Source organism: Aphelocoma coerulescens, chromosome 4, assembly GCF_041296385.1.
Source record: "Aphelocoma coerulescens isolate FSJ_1873_10779 chromosome 4, UR_Acoe_1.0, whole genome shotgun sequence".
In the NCBI taxonomy this organism is placed as follows: domain Eukaryota; kingdom Metazoa; phylum Chordata; class Aves; order Passeriformes; family Corvidae; genus Aphelocoma; species Aphelocoma coerulescens.
Genome location: NC_091017.1, coordinates 69,919,073 through 69,945,986, shown reverse-complemented (window position 1 = coordinate 69,945,986; position 26,914 = coordinate 69,919,073). Strand labels below are relative to the sequence as shown.

The following is a 26,914-nucleotide window of genomic DNA, read 5'->3' as shown; positions in this document are numbered from 1 at the left end:
TTGTTACTTAATTGTGTTTGAGAATTTAGGGAAGAGTTCCCTTGTGAAAGCACCTGTACATGGCCTCTAGAGGAGATGAAAGTTCTGCAGTAAATTATTCTATTGAGTTAAAAATAATGAAGAAATTCCAGTGAAGCAGCAACTTTGGTCCATATTTGTTACTGTAGTTTTTGTTTCTGGTAAATGCCCAGACCCACAAGACATCTTTGATCATTGGGATAATTTGAGTGATCTTAGTATATTCATACGTGAAAAGACATCAGAGGCATTTACTGAGATTATAGACTCAAACTTCTGAAAGTGACTAGTAGTTGTCTCAGATTTTAGTTTTCTAACACCATACTTACGCTTTTAAAAAGATATATCTCCCTTCAAAATATCTGAAGAGGTAGAATAATTTTTAAGATGAAATATTGAAATCTTGTTAGATCTAATTAACTAAACTAAGTTTTTTTAATAAAAGGGATTATATTTTTCATTTTTAATATAAAAATAAGTGGATTTATTCAAGGGCTACATAACCAAGAAATACTTGACCAAGAGTTGCTTTGATTTCCATGCTTCCATGCACAGTACAAAGATTTGGTGGTTTTTTTCCTTTTAATGAAAAAAGAAAAATTTATGACTAGAGAAGCTAATATTTGAAATAGTTTTCGGTATTATAATAAATAATAAAATAAGCCTTCTTACTGATTGCTGGTTCTTTCCACAAACAGATTCTTTTCAGTCCAATGGATTGTCATACAGACGGGAATCACAAGGCTCCATGTCCTCCACTGCTAGTCTTGACTTGGTAATGGCTGCCTCTTACTAATGAGCAAGTGGGGAACAGATAAAAAAATGAATTACTGATTTTCTAAGATGTGTGATGTTTGATGTAATGCCTTGGGAAGGGGTCTTTAAGTGATATAGCTGGAGCACAAGATGTAATACTAAGCAACTTTAGAGTGTTAGAAATGTAATAGAGGTTGCATTCATATATTAGTTCTTATTTTATCCTTGTAACAGAAAGATATTCTTTGCATCTTGTCTATCTTAACTTTAGGCACCAGTGAACTACCAGAATAAAGTTTCCCTTTTAAAGACTGTAGCTCTTTAAAAACAGTGTGTTCCACCTACCAGAGGGAGAATCTGTTTTGAACAACCACAAGTTAAAGCTTTCCCTCTTCTTGGCCTATGCATTAAGGGGGACACAAGTTGAATTAGGTTGATTTTTGTCGTGCCAGTGGCTGTCGTGCTTCTTCTCTGTTTCTTTTAAAGTTGTATGTTCTTGTCATTATGACTTAACTTGGTCCTAAAAATCTGAGAAGTAAGGAATTTTGTTGCAAACACTTTGTCACACTAAAAAAATAAGTGAAGACACTGTGATTTCTAACCAACGAGTTCTACCTTCACAGTGTAAAACTAGTGAGATGCAAAATTAAAACAGTATTAATAAAACATAGATGTAATACTTTATTTTAGCTATGTTGATATGGAGGAAGAATCTAAAAAGGGAAATTTTAAACTTTTTTTGTGCTTTTGATATCCCTCTAATTGACTAGATTCTGTGTAATTAATTACTAACTGATAACTGTAATTTTGCCTATGCTAAAAATATTGATCAGGGAAACAAGCATGGTGAAGTCATGTTTATTTCTGTTGCAGAAAAGTCTTGGCTTAAGAAATAGAAAAGGCAAAGCCTTCCTAAAGCAACAACCCCTCATTTCTCTCCCCCTCCCACGTGATCTAAGTCAGAAAGTTACTGTGATTTGAATGAGAAGCACCAAGTTAAAAAGCATGATGAGTACCCTAGAAGGCTGACAAAACCAATATTTTTTGTGTCCTTTTAAGTTATAAGTGAGACTTTTGTTAAGTTTTCAAAGATACTTTTGATATTTAGTAGTAGTGTTACTATTCTACTGTTACTCTAGAATAAAGGTTAGTTAGCCCATAACATCGTAGTTCTAGTTCCCTTTAATAAAAACAATTAATGGTCACAAAGCAAATAATTTTAACATTTTAATTTCTCAGTGGTGTATTTGTGCATAGAATTCAGATTATGTTAAAAGAAGAGGAAGTTTTGAGAGGAAAGATTGAGAAACCTGAGGTTTAAAGGCATTGCTCCTCACTTAAATGTTGATTCATAGTGTGCTGATGGTAATTTTTACATCAGCAGGCCGTTATTGAGCACAGGCATTTAACTATTTGGATGTTTAATAAGATTTTACTTACTTGTATACTTTTAAATTAGGAGTTCTTTAGTAAATTTTGTAACTGTTTTACACACTCGCTGTATAAAATTTCATCTGTTCTTGAAATACATTTAGATTTGTGCAGTATTGTGATCTTTATCTAAATGTTTTTTCCCCAGGATTTAAATCTATCTGATATTTGTGGTATTTGGAAGGATTTCTAAAGCATGGTGGAAAGTATGGTTCTTGACTTGGTTTGATTTGTGCAGGCTCTAAAAGTTTACCCAGTCCTAATTTTCCCATTGGGCACTGACCTTACTCTTTCCTTTTAAGTCTGAAACCTCAAGATTGCCTGCATTTGTACCAGATAAAGACAAATCCCCCAAGTACTGCTGTGTGAACCTTCCGGATGGCTCATCGAGCAAAATGGCTGTGAAATCCGGGTTCTCCATCAAAGAGGTGCTCTCTGGGGTCTGCGAGAAACATGGCATTAACATAGCTGCAGTGGACCTGTTTCTAGTTGGAGGTGATAAGGTACTGTATATTCCTGGGCTTTTTTGGAAGCATTTTCATCCCCATTTTACGAATAAGGAATTCTTTTCTCTCAATAATGACGTGTATTTCCTTGTTCTACCTATAGCTTTACATTGGCAGTGCTGGTTAATATAAGGAGAATTATCCACAAAGAAAACAAATGTGTGGTAGTAGGTGCTACTGCATTAAAGCCCAAAAACATAGTGACATTCAGTTGTTCAAAGATGAATGGGATGCATTAAGGCTAGAAACGAGGTACAGGTTTTAATATTGAGGAAAATTTCCAAGACAACAATCTGTGTGGATGGTGCAGTGTGTATGTGAGGGCTCTTAGTCCAACAGAAATATCTCCAATTCAAAGACAAGCTGTGGGCTTTAAGTATTCTCTTAAATTCATGCTTTTGATCCATCTAGATGATTATGATGACAGAAGTCAATGAATGGTCATAGTTACGGGCTTTTTCTTTTAAAGCTTTTAAAGACCTGGCCGTATTTTCTAATGCACCATTTTGTATAATTTATGTAAGTTGAAGAATCTAGGTTTGTTTTACGAAACCAAGTTCCTGAATACCTGCTGATTCCAGTGGAAATTGAGTTGTGGTCATTGTTTCACACCTAGCCAAAAGAAAATGTGCTTCAATCATGTTCAATGTTGTAAATGAATGCTCACTAGAATGCATGCAGCCCATATTAATAACATTCTGAGTTATCTTAAAAAGAATTAACAACACAGTTGCTCTTTTTAACGTATTTTAAAATTAATTTTCTCTCTTCTTTTCTCCCTGATGTGCTCTGTAGCCTCTGGTATTGCACCAAGACAGTAGTATCCTGGAGTCGCGGGACCTGCGCTTAGAAAAACGCACTTTATTTCGGTGAGAGTCAAAAATAGCATCTTCCTCTGGCATTTTCCACCCCATTTTCTATTTTACTTTTCGTAAATGCAGTAAAGGATGTTGCCAGTTACCTGTGGAGGCTGTGGAGCTGCAGGAGGGGGACTTCTGGATTGCTCTTAGGATACAAGTGGGATCTTGATGCCAGTGTTCCAGTTTAGGGACATTTAAATATTACTGTGATGTCAAACAGCTCAAGCTGAGGCAGCTGTGAAAGCACTGGACAGATCTGTGGGTCCAGAGGGACCTTCCACATCAGGAAGAGTAGGTTGGAGTGGCACAAGAATGGGATGGAAATTGAACTGTGAGTGTCCTAGTCTTAAAGTTAAGTGGATATATTTATTGATGACATGTACCCATTCAGTTATATCTGTAATTATATGCCCACCTGGAAAATTACAGTAAGACTAATTGTATAAATAAAGTTCATCTGATGAACCCTGAGTCTTAAACAAGTCAATGTTAAATTATTAGTATGGGTAAAATATAATACAGTACACGATATATTTTGTTTTATGTAATATATTTGATAGCATACTTTTTTTCAAAATAATGTTTGTATTTTTTTTCCAAAATGAATCCAAGCTAAGGCTATGAAAACTCCTGAAATAATTATTTCAGGAAAAAGTAATGAAGTAAAATATATTACATTACTGACCTGCACTTTTGAAGTGAATAAAGTTTATTTTGTCAGGCATTCCTCATTTTGGCTCTATATTACTTTTCCTTAGGAAGCAGGGCTAGTTTCTATTTAAAGGTACTTCAGGTTAATAAATACTGCATAACATATTCAGTTTTGAAATTGAGATTGAGCAGTCTTTTATTAGGTGTGAGCTTGTTGAGTTTCCAAGTTAAAAAGGAACTTTAAGTAGGCAGCACCATATGTTATTTGTGTGTTCATTAAAATGTAGAAATATTCTACATTATTCCTTTCTCTGGGTAGATGCTATGTAAGCAAATATAGTCAAATATTTGGAACACTTTCAGACAAAGGAGAAATACTATGTGGCTATACTTAGTTACCTCAATGTTTGCCACTTCTGTATCAATTACCAGCTAATGACTTAAATGGATCATTTCAATTTAGTAACTGTTGAATTCAAAGAAAATATGAAAGATAAAGTTTCAGTTATTCTGGCTTCTTGTGGAAGGGAAAAGTCAACATGACTAAACATCTTGTACATAAGTAATTTTTGTGATAGAAAACATGAGTTTTATATTTAATTGAGACTGACAAAATTACTGATAATTTTAATATCTGATGTACATTTCTTCTGGTTTTTTTGTTAGTAATAAGCCTGTCCTTGTTTTCATACTATAGTACCATTACAGTCAAATGAGGCTTGTGGAGGATTCAGGGCACAGATAAAGAGCATTAAAAAAAAACCACTGAACCAAAGCTGGGCACAGCTCTGTGCAGAGAAATAGATGCAAATGAATTATTTGTTTGGGCTTAGGTTTTTTTTTAGTTTTGTATTTCATAATTCTTTTGCTATTTCAATAAAATTATGCAAAATTGCAAAATAGACTCTGAAGAGAGCTGTCATTAGCCTGTAAATTCTAAGTTAATTGCTTTTACAGCTTTGCTATATAAGTTTCTCTTACACCAAGTTTCCATGATGTTGCATCACCAACCCTAAAAAAGTAGCATCATTTGCAATTCCACTGTGTTTGTTCCTGTGTGTAAAAATTAAAATACTTGTCCAAATTCATCTCAGGTAATTGAATAAGAGGTTGTGTGTCTCTCCTGTGGAATTGAGAAGAAATATTTTTCTTGCAACCAAGTCTATAGTCAGGCATGGAGTAATTTTGGAAGCACTCCTGGACCAGGCTGGTCAAAGTAATCTCCCTGTAAAGATGAAAGTGCTGTGGAATGCTTTTCATTGGTCTGAGATAGACTGGCTCATGCCTTCACTCAGCTCTGGCAAGTGAAACAGTAGAATTTTCATTTGTGTTAAATATAAATAATAATAATTTAGATATAATAATAAAGAAATAAAAATAAAATAATAAATTCTTTGTCGCTTCAGTTTAGGACAGATTTGTGCTACTGCAGTTCCAGCTAGTTACTAACTGTGAATTGGTGTAACTTTGCTGTAGATTGGATTTTGTATCTTTTTGGACCCTTTATTTACTGGAATGTTTCACACTTAATGTTAACAATTACTGTGTTTCAGGCTGGATCTTGTTCCAATCAATCGGTCAGTTGGTCTGAAGGCGAAACCCACCAAGCCAGTAACAGAGGTCTTAAGGCCTGTGGTTGCAAAATATGGTTTAAATCTTAATGAACTTGTGGCAAGACTAGTAAGTATCTTTTGATGTAATTCAAGCAGCAATATTTTCTGTCTGGAGAAGATCATATGATAGTCCCTGGAATGATTCCTCTCCTGAGAATTAGGCATTAAAATGTCTATAGCTACATGTTGAGATACAATGCATTGTAGTCAAAACCATTATGCTTAATAGTAGTCACCTCAAATATTTAGTCTACATCTGTTTGATATTCTGCTTCAGAATAAATCCGACATCCTAAACAGGCAAGCCTGAACTTAGCTTCTTCCAGAGCTCAACTCCCATTATTAGCCAGGGAAAGTTGGTTGGATTAAAGCTTTTGTTCCATTATCCTGGGAATTATGAAATTTGCCACAAATCCCCTTGCAGAAACTTTTTGTGAAAGCAGACTGATCCAACTTCTCTACTACTGAACTCTTGTCTATCCTGTTCTCCTTTCTATTATGCTGGAATACCTAGGAATGTAAAGTTAATTTTGTGGTATTTCTAGTATGTATGCTGTCTTAGCTGAACTAGTCCAAGTTTTTAAGATAACTGAAAAACATGTTGGTATAAAGGTAACTTCATTTAATAAAATTACAAAATTAACAAAATACAATCAATTTAGAATACAAAATAATCTTCCATGTCCTCTGAAAAACATGATTTTCTGAAGATACACACTAATGGTCCTCGAGTATTTGAGCACACTTACAAATTGGATGATTTTTTTTCTCCATGTATCTTTTTTCCCCTGAATACCATTCTCCTCACAGAAATGGGTTACACTCACTGAAATCAAGGTATTTTTACACCAATGGAGTAAGCATTCTTAGAATGGTAGAAGACTATATTGAAGCTACTCTGAAGTATAAAAAACACTTTGCTTGTTTTCTTTCAAAAATGTCAGACTGCATAAATTTGTTCTGAAAACAGCTTTTTCTCTATTGCATACAAACTGTGATCCGACTTTAGAGTGGTGAGCAGGAACCACTTGATCTTGGTGTCCCTATATCTAATCTGGATGGTCAACGGGTTGTTCTAGATGCAAAAGAACCATCAAAGGCTAGAGGTAAGTTAGTATAAAAGCTTTTGTTTATGGTTCCAAGTCAGTTTTATAAACCCTGACTCTGATTAGTTTTTCCTGTTGATGTGAAGGTGAGGCAAATGTGATTAAATTTAGATACATCACGTGTGGCATAGATTCTTTTTAACTAAAAAGGAGTGCAGTTTCTGAAGATAGAAGATTAATTTAATCTGTGATAGCAAGTACTTCTACTGTTGCTGTAAGAAATTTTGCAGCAGTAATATTTGAATTTTTTGCTTGCATTCAGCCATAGATCCACACACAGACTTAAGAACATAGTGCCCAATAATAGTAATGAGAATAAAGAGACAAATATCTTTTGTGCATTTGGCAGTTATTCAGTAAGGAACATTCTGTGTAAGAAAAACAGATGCAGTTTGTGCAGCAGCTATATGTACTGCTATGATAATCTCCTCCTTTAGCATGAGAAAGTAGCAGAGCCTGCTTCTCCAGTTTTAAGTGGTGATTTCTGGAAATAATGCCAAAAAGGATAAAATTTGTGATTACCCTGGGCAACATAATTGGAAAAATAAAAATTTATCAACTAAACAGTTGACAATCTCTTGGCATAATTAACACTAGATTGTAGAGTGTAAGCAATGTAAGCAGCTTTGAGAGTAAAGGTTGGTTTCATTAGGAGACCTTTTTAGAGATACTGAACACTTAGTTTTAAAAACTGTATTACATATGGTTAAATTAAGGAGACTTAGAGCAGAGATCCTCTTTGAGGGAGAACTGGCACTGTAAAGACGGAGGTATTTATTGAGGAGAATCAGATTTGTCATTTTTTTAGTCAACAGAACCAACTGTTATTTTGAAACAAGTTTTCCATCTAAATACTCTCACAGATAATTTGTTTAAGAATTACAAGTAAAGTCTAAATCGCCTAAATCCAGTGTGCTGCCAGCAACTGTAAAAGCCTAAGTCAGAGGATCATTCTGGCAGTGGGTTGGTTCTGTGGCAATGTACCAGTGAAAGAGGGCTATGATTCTGTGTTAGTACATTTACTTTAGGCAGATTTATTTTGATTGAGCCATTTGCTTAGCTAGAAGATGGCAAGGAGGATATGACAGTGTCTACAAAACAATTGGTGCATGAAACAGCTTGGAAAAGACTCAACATGGCCTTTCAATGGTCTTTTCTGCTGATTTTCTTTTTTAAATTCTAATTTTGAGAATCGCGAACTGAATTATTAGCTCAGATTTTACGATTATTTGATCTAAAGCAACTGAAAATTTAGTGTGTAAGTGAAACTTCAGCATCTTTAAACTTTAAAAGTAATGCTAGTATGAGGAAAATGTGAAGATGGGAGGGGATTCTGGTAGGTTTTTACTGAAAAGTATCAGGGATATCAACAGTGCTCACTCTTTATTTTCTGAGTACATATTAGAGCAATTTTAGAGCAAAAATCTGTTGTGTCTGTCATTGTCACTTAAATGTCGCTTCTTTGGGGAGTTACAAATCAGTAGTTACAGAAGGTATGTTTATGTTCAATGTTTACAGAGAAACAAAGAGGCATATTAGTAAAACAGACTGCAACTACTTCGAGAAGTCAAGGATCTACTGTAAGTCTTCTGCAACGATTTTTCTCCATTAGATCATCTTCTGTTTCCTTCTAGAATTCTAGACTAAAGGCTGCATTCACACATGGTTTTGAATCGGCCAGACTATGTAACTAGATTGACTATAGCTGTAACTCGTCTGATATTTCTCCACTGTCAACAGCATTTATTTGTGAAGAACTTTGTCTTCATGATGAATCAGTTAACTCTTTCACTGTGTTGTGTTTGTTGTCTTGTGTCTCATTGGCTTATCTATGTTTGAAAATGATTGAATTACTCTGTAGTTCAAAAGCCCTGTGTTATGTGAATTGTTCAGAGTAAAGAATATTATATTTATTTCTACCTTTTTTGGGAACTGCTGTGGCAAATGTTCTTTGCCATAACCAAGACTAAACTAAAGCATTTTTTGTGGTGTTAGAGAAATGTGTTTCCAAAATAACTTTCTCATTCCCTTAGGCCATTTTATGTATACAATGATAGAACCTGAATGTAAGTAGTACCTTAACTTTCCTTCTAATGCAGGGAGAGGGAAGAACTCTAGGAAAGTCTAATTCTATCAAAATGAAAGGCGAAAATGGAAAAAATGCTAGGGAAGTCCGGCTGTCAAAGAGAGAAGACTCTATTGCAAAGATTGGGAAAAAAAAATGTCAGAAAATAAATTTGGATGAAGCAGAGGGTATGTGAACTTTATAGCTTACATATTAACATAAGTAGTCTTAGAAAAATTTTGTGTCTGTGTAGGATAAAGTACCATGTGTTTAATACTGTGTTGTGAAAATCATAGTCATGACCATTACATTTTTGTTTGGTGTGTTTGTCAAGTTTTCTTAAGTTGAAGGTAAAATTTTAAGAATACCTAAATACAGATGTAGGTGCCCAGTGGGATTTTCAAAAGTGAGGGGTACCTAATTCCTGTAAAATAAAAAGGAATTAGTTACTCAACTGCAGCTGAACATCCCATTGGATACTTTTTGTGAGCTGTGTAGAATCCTGGCTTTCTGTTCACCTTTATATAAGTGTTTGACTCACTGACAGGCATTGCACAGTAGTGTAGACCCTAATGTACTCAGGTAAGAATTTTTGTAAGTTTTCTGCTGAACTCTGTAACAGCCAGGGCAGTGCAGTCTGACTGCGGAGGAGTCGTGATGGGCAACAGGAAAATTTGCATTGAGCAAATGCACTGAAAAGGTGTTTAGAAGTAGAAATAAGCAAAGAGGCCATAGGTAATCTTGCATTTTCTGAGTCCTATTTTTACCTTTGTTACATATTAACAGTTCTGGTGATACCATCAGAAAAAATCTCATAAGAGAATTTGCTTTCTTATACAAAGATGCCCATGGGAGAAAGAGAAATAAAAATGATGTAGCACTAGAAGTCTTGGTGTAACACCCTCTGCCCTAGGACATGAACTGAAGTGATTACCTGTCTGTCAGCCCTACACGTTCCTCCTTATTTTCCTATGTAGAAAAACAAAAATCAAAGGTCATATTTGACCCACAGATTAAAATTTACTGCTGAAGTCACCCCATATGCATATCCAAAACGTGGTTATGCACATTTATGCAGCAAATGAATGTTTTCCTCTGAATGTTCATCTGTGAATAAATGTCCACTGACTAGAACTGAAAAAAAAAATGCTATGACTAAAACTTCTACTGCTTAAAATAGATGTTTTTTAATGTAAGTTTTGCTACAAAATATTAGTGCATTTTAAATTATTTTCTGTTACTTACTCTTTTGTTGACTTGTTTTTCCACATTTTAATACTTTCATTTTTTTTCCTAGGACTGAGTAAAACATTAACATAATTTGAAAACTTCAGAATTCGAGGCTTTCACATTTTATTTTGAGTTTTGTGAAATTTGTCAAAGTTTGGAAAATGCATACCAAATGTTGTAGACTGTTTTTTAATGCAGAAACATACAACTGTTCTATGAACTTTGAAATTTCAGAGACATTTTTGTATGACACATCTTAGAAATGTTGCATGTTTTAATATGCCTACTGCCATTTTGCAAAACTTTGGCAATAAGAAGCATTTTGAAGCTTCCATCTTGGCTACGTTCAGATTTTATGGCATTTGAAAAAGCATGTTAAAAAGTCATTTTTACAAATACATTGCAAAGCCTGCCAAGTATGAGTAGAGGATTTAGGAATAAGGTCATACAAATGCAAGTGTATGACTTCATATTATGCTAAGTTAAAACTGATACTAACGTTCTGTTGCTTTATTTCTTAATGGCTTTTGCTTCAAACAGTATTTATAAGCTGGGTTGGAACTGTTGATTTTAATTAATCTGTTGGAGATGGCCTTTTAAAGCATCTTTTAATATTCTGTAGTTAAAGTGCTTTCCTCTTAAAAAATTAGGACATGCAGAGACCCTATATTAAGAATTACATATTTTTATATGTCTATGTTTTGTACCAAAGAGTTTGTTTATTGTTGCAATGCTTCTTTTTTGAGGAGTGGTATAATTCTTGGCTTACAATTGATAAGTTTCTTGTTGCCAAGTTTTGAAACTTTTTAGAACAGTGTTGATCTACTATGAGTATTATTTATATACAGAAACATATTAAACCATTGGATATCATTAAGAACATGATCAGAAAATCACTTCTAATTGTGTTAAAACCTCTTTAAAAAGCTGCCCTATCGCTTTTGGTAGTGGCTCCTTGGATGGTTACTGACTACCTGTAAGCTACTGATTCATTGCAGCTCCAAATAAAATGGGGTTACTTAAATCATCTGATCATACCCTGTGATGATAACATCCTGGTTTAAAACTACACCATGAATTGAATTTAAACTGTGATAAAATATAATTACACTGAGAGAAACTCAATATAATGAGGAAGTTTGCAACATTCTGAATCTTTGAATGTTCAAATGGCATGCTATTTTTGAGTTAAGATGGGTAAGACCCATCCAGAATATAAAAATGTGCACCCATTGTCTGTAAGACTAGAGCCTTGTTTTGTATAAAGAATTAAAAAATCCTGTGTGTGTGTACAGATTTATTAACTGCGTAGAATAGAAGATGTGTTCAAGGCTCAGTGAATTGCAGCTGTTCTAAACTGCAAAACTCTTACAATAGCAATGCTGATGGTCTTAATTATAGTGATGCTAGTGAACATTGCTGCAATTGAAAAAGTTCCTAATTAACATGGGATCTTATTTCAAGGCAGCATTGAAAGAATTGAAGATCTTCATGGAAAATAAATGTGCTGAAAATGTACGTTTTAATGGCATTGCACTTTCTGACAAAAACTTGTCAATTTTGGGTTTTTCCCCAATAGAATTTTTTGAACTCATATCCAAAGCTCAAAGTAACAGAGCAGATGACCAACGTGGACTGCTAAGGAAAGAAGACCTTATTCTTCCTGACTTTCTTCGTTTACCACCCACTGGACCAGAACCATCCTCATCTACTCCTGCAGGTCCTAAAGGCCTCAGCAAGCGAGTTTCAAAAAGTGATGGCAATGATGGATGTACATCACCCAGTGGAAAACAGGAGTCCGTGCAAAACTTTAACGAAAATTCAGTAAAGAAAATGGGTTACTCAGAAAATAAACATAAATCTGCTTTGGCAGCACTCCACAGTCAGAAGACTTTCAGTGTTCCTTTTAGCCCTCCGTTGTCTCCGGTTCCGCACGCGCCAGAGAACAATGCCACGGTATGGAAAAGGCAGTCCAGAGAGTTACAGGCCGAAGGCATTCAGATGGTAGATGATGAGAATGTGGCAGACTTGACTCTTGTGGCTGAAGGAGATATTAGTAGCCCTAACAGCACTTTGCTACCACCACCCCCGCCGACGCCACCGTCAGACATCAGTAAACTCACGGAAGCCAACTATCCACCCCCAACTCCTTTTGCAGGTAATCAGGAAAAATCTGGATTTCAAAGATCCAATTCAGGTATTTCTAGATTTTAATAGTGTTTCCTTTTGTGTAAAGCTACTTTTCCTTGGCACTGTTAATCAGTACTTGGCACCCATTAAAACCACAAAGAAAATTCTCTCTGCACCTTAATTTTTTTTTTTTTTTTACCAAAAAAAAAAAAAAGAAGGAAAAAAGATTTTAATTGCCTTAGTCTATTCTAACTGTAATATTTCTGGTTGCCTTTAACAATGTACTTTTGTTTGGATTTAGCATGTAGCCAAAAATGGCCACATGCAGGCAAATCTTTGAAATACATGCACGTGCTATAATTATCTCATTCACCCTCAGAGTACAAAACAGGGTATCAGCATTTTGAGCTCCATAGCACTGTTGTGTTCCAGATTCTCCGATCCATTTCTCATAATGAGATATATGATTAGTGTTTGGAAGTGTAAGTACTTTAACAAAAATCCTAATTATGTGGTGAAAATTGCAGTATTGTTTATGATTAAAATTTTAAATGGATAAGCCTCAACTTAAAATATATTTCACTAATAAATTAGATATTTGTGACTAGAAATAAAATGTTATTTTTTTTAACCAGTACTTTGCTACACAGAGAAGTAGATTGCATCTATCACACTTTCTCCCAGAATATTCATGTATCAAGTAGCTTTCTATTAGATAATTTTAAAGAAAATATGTAACTTTTTTAGGACATAAGTTTCATGGTCTAGCAATATCACAGAGCAATATTAGCCCAAGGCTGAAGTGTGGAATTTCTTTATAAACATGGACTCTAATAATAATTGCTATTACCAGAAACAAGAATTTGAAGACAATGGGTGTCGTGACATTGACATTTTACAGTCATTGTACTGTGCATTTTAATGTAAAATATAAGAAGAGGTATCTATGTGCTACATTTATTTTTGATGTTTCACAAACATATAGTGCCATATTTGTATGATCACATTTCTTTGTGATGTGGGAATATACATTTTAATTATTTATCTTTTTACACAGAGTATTTGATACTGTTCTTTATCTGTATGGCTGATGATTTGTAAATACTTCTTTGGTTGTTGGATGCTTATAAATGGCAATGCAAATTATTCCATCCTCTTGGTATTTTAAAAGCCAATTCCTTTATTAGTAGTATCTGAGAAATGTTCTATAAGCGCTACCACTTAATTTCTGAAACTGAGTATTGGACGGACTTGTAACCAGTGCCTATGAATAACAGAACCACATAATGTACTTCAGACATATTGATGTATATATGCATAGATTTGTGTTGGTGTCTTTCTGATAATATGACGAGTGTACAACATAGGTATCAATTTGCATATTTTTCAGTGAGAACTGTTAAAAAACCATTTGCACTTAAAAAAAACTTCATGAATTTACAATATTTTAATGCATGCCATAAGTTTCTTTGTAACCCTGAGCTGTAGCTTTCCCTTTTCCCACTTTCTACTTTTTACTTTGTAGAAATCTTTGTGTAGTTTTCACATGTATTTTGTATCTTTGTTCTCTCAGGAGTAATAAATTCTAGCTCTAGTTACGCAAACTGGTTTTAAGCTTTCATTTTCTTCATTATTTTAAAAATTCTTTCAGTCCTGAGTTAAGAAATTACCTTCTTATAACAAATAGATTAATAGATAGGAACTAGCAATTACCATGAGACAAAGCTGACAAATGTTAGATTTGTTATTACTTTAGATATCAAAGGGCAAATGCTGTCTTGAGATGCTGACGGGTCACATGTAAAATCCATAGCTTTGGCATGTGCTCCAGAAGGCAGATAAGACAGGAGATTTCTTTTGAATTAGTCACAACAGGAGCTCCTGAAAGGAGAATTTCTTCTGTCTTTGGGTTCTTGGGCTAAACTTTGCATTCATTACTTTCCTTCTTATTTTAAACTAAAGCAACTCTTCCCTGGGCTTTAAGAAGTGAGCTGGTAATCTCAGCTCATTTGATGTGGAGTAACCAAAGTAACCACCTCTTTATGTGGTAGTCTTGGGTAAGAAATGAGGGGTTGGATGGGTGCTGGAGACCACACTACTCTTTTCACTCTTTGAGATGGGTCCTACATAACAGCACTGTGAAGCCTAATTAAAAAAAAAAACAACAAAACCTGCAGAGAGGCTTGTAGTGCTGTTAACTAGGTCTCATTGTGTTCTGGGGGATGAAAATCCAGTTTTTCCAAAAGTCACTGTGTTCCCACATTTTCGTGGGCCTCCACGAAAGAAAATAAAGCAATTGAAAGTCCTATAGCAGTTCCCCTTCTAAAATTATTCAGACTTTTTCCTAACAAATAGCTAATACCCTTCATATTGAATTTAATAATTTTAAAATGCATTTTAATTAACATGTATTCCAACTAGTGTTCTCTACTTTCACTGGTGATTGTGTCTTATTATTCTGTCATAGTCACCCATGAGAGTAAGTAATCAAACTAATTTTGCAAAATTAAAATCTAAATTTATTTAGCTTTTTGACAAACCACAGGTTTTTTTTTAGGAATAACAAAAATTTAAAAACAAATATAAAACACCTTTCTTTTTTGCTACAATCTTACTTAATAGAATAACTGCATTCTACACTCCTCTCACAACACACGACTATTTAATGGGAACTGTATTCTATAAAACAACGGTGATTTTATGGAAAAAGTGTGGGCTGAAACAAAACTTTTCTATTTTCATGATTGGAGTTTGCATGGAAGGGCTGTTCAATGATGTACATAATTATAATAAAGACTTCTGGAAACTCTCTCCAGTCAAGAATCAAAATCTCAAAGGACTAAATCATTAATAATGGTTGCTTTTTTAAGTGCTTTAATGGTTCTTCATTCATAATCTCCTATCAATGGAAATTGCATTTCTGATTGGTTTATTCAATTAAAATGTTGGGATGTAAAGAAAAATAATGACCACATAATTTGAAGAGGTCTGTAATCTTGGTTCCAAATTGGCACAAAGACAAATAACGTGTGTGCTTACCCTGCTCTCGTTGTAAATGCTGGGAAAAGGACTGGAAGGAATGAAGGGGTCCCTCATGTTCTGCAAGGGGCAATTGCTGATGTAGCAAAGGCAGGCGAGTGTCCATCCCTGTCATGGGTAATGCTTGAGGGTTTTTTCACTTGACAATCTAGAAAGCAAAATGTGAACAATGGAAGGCAGCAAAATAAAGCTTGCATCACTCTGAGCTTCTGAGAACAAATTTGCAAACACAGTTCTTAACTTTCTGAAATAAGTGAAATGTTTTTATGCTGTATTAATACTTAGCTGTGAAGTAAATAGCAAATCAGTTAGCAACACAGGAATCATTACTGATTCTAGTTGTGTTACTCATCAAGAGAAAATGTCTTTATTTTGAATAAGCCTGCTAGTTCTGGCAAATTTCCCACTTTAAAAATCAGAGGTTTCTGGAATCTGAAGACATTCTTTCATGTCTCTGCATATAATGGTGGTCCCATCTGTGGAAGGAATAATTATTGTGTGGTGTGATTGGCTTGAAGTGATGCATTCATTTTTGAAAGTGTTAAAATGCCGATTTCATCTCTTTGGGGTTTTTTTGTTTTGTTTTTCTTTTTTTTAATTGGCTGATATGGTCTGGGTACTTTGAATGTTGTCCAGTTTTTCCCAAGGGGTTGGGCACATGCATTACCCAAGTGCAAAATATCTATCATGGGAAAAGGCAGCCTTCCAGACCTTTAGTCTCCTCAAGAGCTGTGAGTGTTAACCCACAGGCCTTGCACTGGATTGTTCATTCTGCAATATTCCACTAGTCTGAGGTGATCATGATGGTTGTTAACTCTACTACAAAGTAGGTGGGCATTTAGTCATGATAGCAATTGGGCTTTTTCATGGAATACTGTTTCATCCTGAGGTAGGACAATTTGCAGCAATCCAGATTGACGTGCACAGACTGTAGATTTGAGTCCGTCTAATTGTTCTTCCTTCTCAAAAAATTCCCTATTGTTTTTGGGGCATTTTTTTTCAGCTAGGATAAGTATTGTTCTTAAAATGACACTACAATTGCAGTCAATAGAATTAATTGTCTACCAAGTATGAAGGTTTGTTTTTTTTTTTAAGTAGGTCCTTTTTTTTTTTTCCTTAAGGATCCAGCAATGCAATCCAAAGAAGAGTTTATTCAAAACTCCCCTTTAATAAGAATATAATGTCATTGGTTAAGATAGAGAGCCAGCTAGGGAAAATAAAAGCATGGTTAACTCTCTGGAATTATACTTTAGTAAAATGTCTATGGAAGTTAAAGAATTAATTTAGAGAGTCTAAAGTTATATAACTGTTTTTTTTGAAGATACTGCTTTGTTTCTGAAATAGGTATACAACTGTACCCTCAAAATAAACTTGCTTCATTTCTTGTTGAAAAGATATTTTTCAGAAATAGAATAGTTAGTACCAGTGCTAGGATGTTTTTGTTGTGAAAGATTAATTACACAGAAATAAAATGCAGGGTAATCTCTTGGAGCCTGGAACTGGCTATTGTTCCCAAAGACAAAAAAAAAAAAATTCCCCAACTGCTCTTTATTATTATTCACAGAGAGGATGCAGTGCCCTAGAGCTGAGGAATAGAGATCAGATAACAGCAGTGGGTTTTCTGTGACTTTCACTTTTTTGGCTACTAAACTTTTCAATTCTAATGCTAATGAAGTCCAAGTGCAAAAAAGTTTGTGATAGTTAAGGAGATTAGGAGCAATCACATGTCTATCTTCAAAATTTGAAAACAAACCTTTGTTTTTGTAATAAATTATATAATATTTTATATAACTAATATTTTATATAATCTCTTAATTCATGTAGCATTTTTTAGAGACAGTCCAGTGGTGTTCCCTGTGTAAATCAAGATAACCACATGAATGAAAACATAAATACAAATTTAAGAAAAGGAAGTGATTATGACTTAAAAGATGTAAAAATAATGTAAATTGCTATTTTTAACAAAGAATGTTTTCTTGCAGTATCTTACATCCTTACTGGTTCTGTGTAAATTTAAGGAAGATAATTGGATTCTGGATCAATATAAATAAGTGCTCATGAGGATCCAGAAATACTAAGGCTGGGATCTGTTAATCCTCTTTTAATCAGAGCATGATTAAATGTGAGAATTACATGTAGTATATGACTGTGATCAACAACAAACAAAGGAGGATAGTTTTAGAGTAGACAAATGGGAAGGAAAGAACACCTTGGGGGATGATTATTTGAAGTGTGAAGTTTTTTTGAACAAGCAACAAAATAAATGTTTTCAAAAGAACTGCAAATTTTATCACTGACTGGCTGAAATGTTAGAAAAATGGCAGCTGCCCTTTCAACCAAATGCACATGGGCTAAACCCAGATCTTTGCAAGCCCATGGCAGCATTTGGATGATGAAATGAACTTCATTGAATTATTGGTTGAAATGTAACCAGTAGCCCTGCGAAACCACATTTTAGTCTTTCATAGTTGAAAAATAACATAAAGAATGGCAGATTAAATTAAAATGGATTCAAGTAATTCAATCCACTATTTCCCAACACAGGACTCTCTGCAATTATTAAACCTGCTGTTAACGACCAGAGGTGGAAAACCAAAATGAAGATTAACAATAAATGCTGGAAGATCACACTGAGGGCTGAATATCTGTAGGCTGCTGCAGAGGTGTTTTATCATGTCTGCTGCTTGGAAAGTAGTCAAAAATTGTTTCAGTTTTATCAGTGGAGAAACAGAAAGTTTGAGCAAATTGGACTGTGTTATTGAGGGCATGCATGTCTGCCTGGATCAAAATTCAGAACTTTTCATTTAATTTATTCTTGGACTGTTCCTGGCCTTTAAATAATGTATGTAGTTCCCTTCAGCTGCTGTTGTAGCTGTGTACATGAAAGGTCCCTGCCCTCAGCAAACACAGGTTGCAGTGTTCCCTCTTTTGCATCTATATGCCACTGGTGAGCAGCAGTGGCCATACCAGCTCCCTCTTCCATGTGATAGTCCAAATTTGTCTTTCTGAATAATGCTTGGTGCTTTGTTCTTCCTGTGAATGCTTTGGAGATAAGTGCAATGAAAAGATTTCCATCTGCCCTTTCTAAACTTGATGCTGCAAATGTATTCCCAAAATTTCCAAGACAAAAGTAAATAAAAAGGTAATGTAGAACATTGCTGCTTTGCAGAATAACCCATTTTCTAGCTCGATGCCTTCATTTTACTGAGTCAGATTTCAAGGCACTGAGCTGCAGTTGCTGTTTCATCATGCAAGTGAAATTCAGCATAAAAGTCAAATTTCCTTTGAAAAGATTTAGCATAAACTGTAGGTAGGCATATTTTATTAAAGCTGCTTTCTCCTCAGTGCTGTGTCAATTAAGAGATAAAAAGAAGGAAACTGCCAAAGAAAATTTGACCTGTGGAATTCTAAAGCTTTACATTTAAAGTATCTTTTCTCCTGCAGAAGCATAAATAACTTTACAAACTTTAAAAAAAAAAATAAATCTTGCAGTAGTAACAGTATGTCAGCCAGTGTGGAAGTCATTCATCCACCACTTAAAAGAATCCATGTGTGGGAGGGCTAAAATGTAGAAGTAGCATTTCCTAACAGTTTAGGAGAGGAAGGGATAAGTGTCTTTCCCAGAGTGAAACTGCCAGATTACATCCACGTTAAGAAGTTACTCATACTGATTTATTTCCAGGACCCTGAAATGAACACCCACTACAGGAGTGACCATCACAGAGCTCCTTTTCTCAGTCTCATGTAAGAAAATGCTCTCTCAGGCAGTGTGATACTACCTTGGGACAGGCTCCATGGGGTCAGAGTCTGTGTCTGCCCAGACTTCCCTGTTACAGGACACCCCAGAGCCTTGCTGCTTTGGAGACTGAAAATGACTGATTACAGGTGGGGGTGGTATATGTCTGTAAATCACCAGTTCCAGGAATTGCTCCTGAAAACTTCACTGGCTTCTTTTCACAAGAGCTATATTCTAAGTATTATGATATACTTCAAACAGATTCTTATCTGCTCTAAGTCAGTACAAAATCCTTAATCTGGAGCTCATTCCCTTTAACTGAGATCTGATCATCTCTGACATTAGAAGTCAAATGCCTGGGATCAATGGTATGAAAATCATCAGGATATTCTTATCTTTCACTAGAACTGAAAGCCATCTAAATAGTAAATGATTTTGACAAGAACAGTATGATTTTAGCAAAGTTAGAATAAGTGAAACACTCCATTTACATGGAAAAGGTTTTATTAAAAAATCATAAATTTGGCACAGTGAAAAGAAATGAATTTATCGATTATGGTATAGAAACAATAGAATTGCAAGGTGTTGTGAGTGGACCTTTAAATCCCCAAGCATCTGCATTAGACTTAGGGTTATATGATCCTATCATCTACATTTGGCAGTTAATGCTGCTCCTGAAATTTCCAGTTTTTTTGTGACCTCGACTTTGTCTGGAATTTGGCCAAATACTCCCTCATTCCTAAACTACCTGGAAGACAGTATCTTGTGATCTCTTGCTTAGATCTTAAAGTTTGAGGAATATTTTATACAGAACATTTTACTTTGTCTTCCTCTATAAAGATAGTTGTCCATAATGATAATGTTAAATTTTGAGTGCTTGAGAATAATACACAAAATCCAAATATCAGAAAAGGAGAAATATTGGTAACAGAAATCAGGAGATCAGCCAAAACAGTGCCTGATTGTAGTCACCTTTGGAAAAATGCAAATGAGGGCAGTTAGCCTTCTAAGCAGTCATTTGGCTGTGAGTCTGTAACACAGCAGATCTCTTGTTTGAGGACAAAAGATGACCTGCATCTTCCCATCTCTAAACCAGCTGGAACATATTAACAGGATCAGATGCACAAGAAAATTCTCTGAGAGCTGTGCAGAACGCTTAGCAAGGGAGGAGGAGATTTCCAAAAGGTGTGATTGTGGTATTCCAGTCTGGAAATTCACCTGTGTGACTACTGCCCTAAGCAGTGGTTTCCTATCCCTGCTGAAGTTAGATAGGACATTTGACAGATTAGATTTGGGAAAATGTAATAACATTCCTGATGTGTTTTATACAAGGCAAAGCAATCTGCAGAGCTGTCCATGGAGGTTTTCATCACTTCAGTACAAGAATATATGAAGAGAAATTTTACTTGTGAAGGCCCTCTGCACCTTAGACGGTGCTCTGCACAGCTAAGTGTGTTCAGGTAGTTGTTACTCAAAAAGAAAGTATGAGAAGGAGACCATTGCAAAAGTGTTACAAACTTCATTGAAACCTCATCATAAAGCTCCACTGAATACATGCAGATCTTGAGTCTACTTAAAAACTTGTGGGATACATTTATACACAAGCTGTTTTGGTGAATCTCGCCTGTTATTTTTGCTGAACAGCTTGCTTCATAAAAGCTTTTTCTTAAAAAAAAGAGGAAAAAAATTACATTAAAATATTTTTTTCTGTGTAATGCTACTCTTGAAATCATCTTCCTGTTTGGTGAAGATGAGCCAAGATCTTTTCTACCGTGACAGGAAAAGTGAAACCATCTTCACAGGATCATCCCTTAGTAATTCTATATTCTTTTGAACTGGTATTTTAGACAAGATGTTCTCTATTACTGCCCTGCCTCTAGTAGTAATTTATTTGATGCTACAGAGAGATTGCTCCTGAAAAGGACATTAATAGAAAAATACATCTATAATGTGGATGTGTTCTTGTTCAGACGAGCTTATGTCTTGTGAAGCCTGAGAGCAAACATTGACGTTATTTTTGCTGTGTTCCTGTAAGACAACTTGTATGCCCAGTTGCTTTGTGTTGTGACTCAGTGACACCATAATTCCAAGACTTAATGGCATTTCTTATATTTAGCTGTAGAAGGCCTTAGCATCCAAATGAAGAGAGCAGTACTTGCACCTTCCTCAGCAGGAGTTTCCAGCTCTTTAATCTCTTGTACCCTGTTAATGGCAGGCTGTGTCTTTAGACTGTGGAAAGTGTTTCAAGCTAGTTCAGGTCAACATATATGAGACCTTCCACCCCAATCAAAGTTGTTCCTTTACATGACGTTAAATAGGAGGAGATATTCTCAATGCTAGGACAGCTGGATGACTCATGCTCTGTCAATGCCATGTATTTGTGGTAATTTGTCATTAGTAGGCATTTTAGCAACTTGTAGCTCTTTTAAAGCAACTTGAAAGGAGAATCACAGATCTTCTTCAAAGGGCATAGAATAGTAGATTAAAGAGATCAAGAGAACAATTCAGTACACTCATGTTAAGGTAAACGTTCCAGAACCGAAGAGCAGCATTTTGCAGCACAGCCATGCCAGCAGCAGTTAAAATTAAGCCAATGTTCAGCTTCAGCAGAGAGATTTAAACACAAAGTGTAATTTAGTACCATTAAATGTGAGCTGCAATTTAGTAGGTTGGAGTCATGCTGGGCTAACAGGGCTGAGAAAGCTTTCTGTCTCTCTCTTCTCAGCTGATTTGTTTGGAGTTTGATCTAATTCCACTGAAAAAACAGCAAGCATTACTGATGCGAAATATCCACGTTACTCATGTGGGGCTGCGCTGTAGCTGAAACACCAAACATTGCGCTACTTAGGATTTTAACTTATTTTTCTTAAATAGAAAGCTTTAAGCCTCAAGAAGACCCTGCAGTGATTTGATTGAAAGTGCTTTTTTTGTCTTTTTCATTTGCATTTCCCCCATTCTCCATATCAAAAAGTTCTTGATTCCTATGATTATACATGGAAATTTCTTTTCCTTGCATAAAAATGTACCAGTCACTATGTGGAACAAACACAAATAAAAGATTTGAAAGACAGCTGTGGGATTTAACCACACCAGTCTCATGGGATTTGTGTGGCTAAACATGCTGGTCAGGCACTTGCATGTACTGTGGCACAACATTTGAGAATGTTTTGGGTAAAACATATTGGATAAGATGGTATTTTTTAAAAGATGGGTAAGAAGATATATGGAAATAAGGAATTATATATGAAATGGAAGCCCCTACTCAGGTCTGCTTTTGTGCCTTGAAAGTTTCTCTTTTTTTCCCTTGGCTCTCAGTTTGATTAAAAGCAGTTCTCTGTCTCTGAAAATGTTGCCCCTCTTTATATCATTATGGGGGGAGCCTCAGCTAGAGAACCCACGTTGTTAACTGTGGTGCGAATCCTGAAGTCAACTCCTTCTTCCTTCCCTTCTTGCTGCTGTTGACACAGGCAAATCAGCTTCTGTGCATTATCTTCAAGAAGCTCCTTGTAGTTTGCAGAGTCACACCTAACACAAAACTGGCTTTTGGGAACTCAAGGGTTTTAACTACAGTTGTCTTGGGATAGTGACAACCTTGTGTGTGTAGTCTAGAGAATAGGCCTGAATCCTGGCAATTGTGATTTCAGAAGTGCCCGTGGTAACTTGGGTATTTCTTGAGTGTTTAAAGCCCTCAAACCTCAGAGGGTTGTGCAGCCCTTCAGAGGGACCTCAATAGGCTGGAGAGATGGGCAGAGAAGAACCATCTGAAATTCAACAAGGGCAAATGTAGGGTCCTGAACCTGGGGAGGAACAACCCCGTGGACCAGCACAGGCTGGGGCTGACCTGCTGGAGAGCAGCTCTGCAGATAAGGACCTGGAGGTCCTGGTGGACACAAGCTGTCCATGAGCCAGCAGTGTGTCCTTGTGGCCAGGAGGGCCAGTGGAGTTCTGGGGTGTGTTAGGAGGAGCAGTGACAGCAGGGCAAGGGAGGTGATCCTGCCCCTCTGCTGAGCCCTGGTGAGGATCATCTGGAGCACTGTGTCCAGTTCTGGGCTCCTCAGGACAAGAGAGACATGGAGATCCTGGAGTGGGTCCAGCAGAGTGTGACAGAAATTATTAAGGGTCTGGAGAGTCTCTCTTCTGAGGAAAAGCTGAGGGAGCTGAGCCTGTTCAGCCTCGAACCAAGAGGGGACCTCATCAATGTCTGTCAGTATCTGCAGGGAGGGTGTCAAGAACATGGACCAGACTCTGCTCAGTGGTGCCAAGCAATAGAACACGAGGCAATGGGCAGTAACTGATGCACAGGAAGTTCCAGCTGAATATGAGGAAGAATTTCTTTACTGTTCTGAGCCCTGGGACAGGCTGCCCAGAGAGGGTGTAGAGTCTCCCCCACTGGAGATACTCAAGAACCATCTGGACACAATCCTCTGGCATGTGCTCTGGGATGACCCTGCTTGAGCAGGGAGTTAGGACTAGATGAGCACTGTGGTCCCTTCCAACCTGACCCATCCTCTGATTTGGTGATTCTGTGAAGTTGTTTCTTTTATTCTTGTCCTGTAAACTGTGGCCCATAATTGCTCTGTGGCAGGACAGTGAACTGCAACTTCAAATAATCCCTTCCTAGTCTGCTAGAGAATTAAGCTCTAGCCAAGTAAAAATACTATCTCAGCAGGGTCCTGAAGGCCAGTTCAGCTGAAGGAACATCTCCCATTCTGCCCCAGTAGAAGGTCTATATTCTTCTCCTTCACCTTTGGGTTTGCTGGTGTGAGAATTTTTTGTTCTAGAGGTGTAGAAAATTATACCAAGTAGTTATTTTTAATGGAGTCTTTTTAAAAACACTGAAAAATGCTACATTAAGACAGATACATATTAGTATTTCACATTTATCTTTGAGGTCTAATGTTTAGTTACTACCTGGTACATCAATAAGTCTCTTTGGTGGATGAATATCCCAGCTGACTACCATTAGGGCCTCAGAGGAGGTTGCCATTTTGAAAACTGCTAAAACCAGAAAATATGTAACTGTCCTATTTTGTGTTTTCTTTTGTTTTTAATTCTTCTGTTAGGTGCAAACAGAAAGAAAAAAGATTCACAAGGGACTTCAGGAACTTCTTGTGAGCAGACCTCTCACAAAGCAAAGCCCAGCAGAAGCTTTAATCCTCCTGGTGCGAGAGGGAACCCCGGAACGGAGCTCCCTGTAAACAGGATAATCGATGTGGATGAGGTCAAACTGGAGGACTCTGGCATACGCTCCTGTGACGATTCTGAAGGGAACCTCAGCTTTGAAGGTTACATTTCTGAACTGAGATCTTGCCAAGGGAGGATGAGGACTGGAGTTTACAGGACCTCAGACCTTCCATCTCTGATTGCTGTCAAGAGCGAGAAGAATAAGGCCACTGAGAATCAGTATAAAGCTACTTTTGTTTAAATCTCTGCTTTTAATTAAATTGTCTGGTATTTTTGCTTGGCATCAGCAGCAATGGAGATATGCCTTAGAGACATGTTTCTGCAAGATATAAGTGGTTTTCAATATCCACTTGCCTTCAAAGAGCCTGCTAGAAACCATGACTTTTGAGAATGAAAAAATAGTGTTCCAATGAAAGTAATGAGCTATTTGGTTTTGCTTTTTATTCATTTTGGTATTATTTTCCCTGGGATGATTCCACTGAACAGTGCAATTAAAATTATGATTTCCACTCCTACCCTTCTTGTCTTTATTCAAGACAAACTTACTCAAAATTCCCCTGTCCAAACCTTTTATTTAAGATAATTTCAGTTTAATCTTCTAATGGTTTTCCCTTGTCTTCAGGATTCCCTGTGTTTTAGTAGACTTTTGAAGTGTAAGTAAAATCAGTTACTGGTGTAAAAGGATTAGGAATATTTTCTTAATATCTTCCTGTCTGTCTCATAACATTTGGGAAGAGGTCCAAGTGGATTTCAGTCTTGTCTAATGCAACAAGACCATTGTTATACAAGCAGCAAGAAGCAAAAAAAAAAAAAAAACAAACCCAAAAAACCACCAACCCCAAAAACCCAAAGTGTAAATTTCCTATGCTGAGAATATTAGCTGCTTTCATGGCCAACACTGGGGACGTTTCCATACCAGAAATATATATCTAATGACACAGTGGTGTGATGGTCATTGGGTCCCTCCTCATCCCTGCTCTCAGTGCCTTTTAACTTTGGGGAAAGGCAATTTGGTTATTGCTCTTTCAATAAGGGTTCAGTGCCCCTCATTCTTGTTGTTTGTTTTAGTTTCAGTTAATTTTCTAGCCTTAGGTAGAGTTTTGAGAAAGAAAAGGTATTTAAGACTGCTGAACATGTTGTTTTTGCCACCTGCTCCTTTTCCTCCGTTACCATTACTTCAGGGGAGGTTATAAGCCTGGACATGCAAAAGGGTACACGAAGAACTGAGAGGGTTGGACATCTGCTCATCATATTGAGTGGGTATAGAGAGACTTCTGGGGGTTCACTGCTTTGAAATTATTGTGAGACTTAAAAAGTCATGCTGCATATCTCCTGGGCTGCAGGTCCACACAGGCAGTAGGTCTAAAGCATCAAGGTAGATGTTGATTAACTACTCTTTCTCTGCTCCTAAAGCATACCAAGAGTCATGAATTTTCTAAATAGCTGAGAGTACTGGATGCTGTCACTCAGCTTCTTAAACTCAAATGTGTAAGGTGAGAAAGAAAGTACGTATGATTTTGTAATCATAAATTAAGATTCCTAAAGCTTAATGCTTAAGTATTACATCAAATACTTCAGTGAGATAAAAGGATGCAACACCCATCAGCTTCAATACTTTAGGTTTTTCTACTGGTAAGTGATTCTGCTTTTGATATTGAGGAAAATTCTTGTTAACATTAGGCTCAACTTGGTGTGGGCCCGAATGAGGGTATATGCTGTGAAAATAGCTGTACTTTTCAAAACTTTCAAGCTTTAAACTAATTTGAGAGTCATGATAAAATCATGGTGGTGTAATGATACTACAGATTTGGGAAACAGAGCAGGCAGAAAATAGCAAAATACAGCAGCAGAATATAGCCCAGTGATGTGAAAATATTTAAATATTTATATATTTTTAAAGAGTTTATTTCTTATTTTTCTTTTTTTTCCCCCTTCTTTTTGTAGTATTTTGATAGTAGTTGTCCCTTGAGCAGATATTTCTTTGTACGAATAAATGGCCATAATTTTTTCCTATCATCTGGAAAATTAATAGCTTTGTTCTAATCAAAACTAAAATTACAACAGTCAAACTCAAGAGAGGGCTTTTTGACCTGGAATATGCTTTGCACTGTTTTTGTGTCTTGGAAAATAAAATCCTAACATCTGACAGATAAAAACTTGAAATTCAAATGCAGTCATTACAGTCTTTATTAATCCCTGATCAATATTTTAGATGAAACAAGGTTGCTTATCTTATATTGTGTAAGGGCACTGAAGTGACTGGGAGTGAGCAATACAGGATTCTTTGTCTGGAAAAAGAGATAGCTGAGGTGAGATACAATAACAGCTGAAAAACCTTGAGTGCCATGGAAGGGGGGATTGACTTTCACACTCCTTTCTAATGCAAGGATTAGGGGCCATCAGATGAAGCTAATAGAAGCCAGGTGTAAATCAAAGAGCTATTTTTCCACCTTCTCCTGTTTTCCATCCCCAACCTGCTGTGCTCAGAAAAACAAGCAAACAAAAGTGCTGTTCATAAATTCTGAGTGCAACAAACTGGATTTGACTGTGTCAAGGATTCAAAGGGAATTTGACAGCATGGGAGTCAAG

General features: G+C 36.2%; 1 protein-coding gene across 7 annotated transcripts in view; it reads left to right on the top strand.

Moving 5' to 3' along the window:
- RGS12 (regulator of G protein signaling 12) overlaps positions 1–24,829 on the top strand; it is an 86,155-nt gene extending 61,326 nt beyond the window's left edge. For 3 of the 7 annotated variants that reach the window (XM_069014546.1, XM_069014547.1, XM_069014553.1), the window contains 9 exons: positions 717–793; positions 2,508–2,708; positions 3,507–3,580; positions 5,776–5,902; positions 6,845–6,941; positions 8,460–8,521; positions 9,041–9,194; positions 11,816–12,433; positions 24,205–24,829. In XM_069014546.1, coding sequence (XP_068870647.1) covers positions 717–793; positions 2,508–2,708; positions 3,507–3,580; positions 5,776–5,902; positions 6,845–6,941; positions 8,460–8,521; positions 9,041–9,194; positions 11,816–12,433; positions 24,205–24,566 — 1,772 coding nt within the window. In that variant the 3' untranslated portion in view covers positions 24,567–24,829. Of the gene's footprint in view, positions 1–716; positions 794–2,507; positions 2,709–3,506; positions 3,581–5,775; positions 5,903–6,844; positions 6,942–8,459; positions 8,522–9,040; positions 9,195–10,303; positions 11,674–11,815; positions 12,434–24,204 lie in introns of those variants that run through there. The other 4 variants (XM_069014548.1, XM_069014550.1, XM_069014551.1 and 1 more) reach the window with 4 other exon arrangements.
- Positions 24,830–26,914: the final 2,085 nt, after the last annotated feature.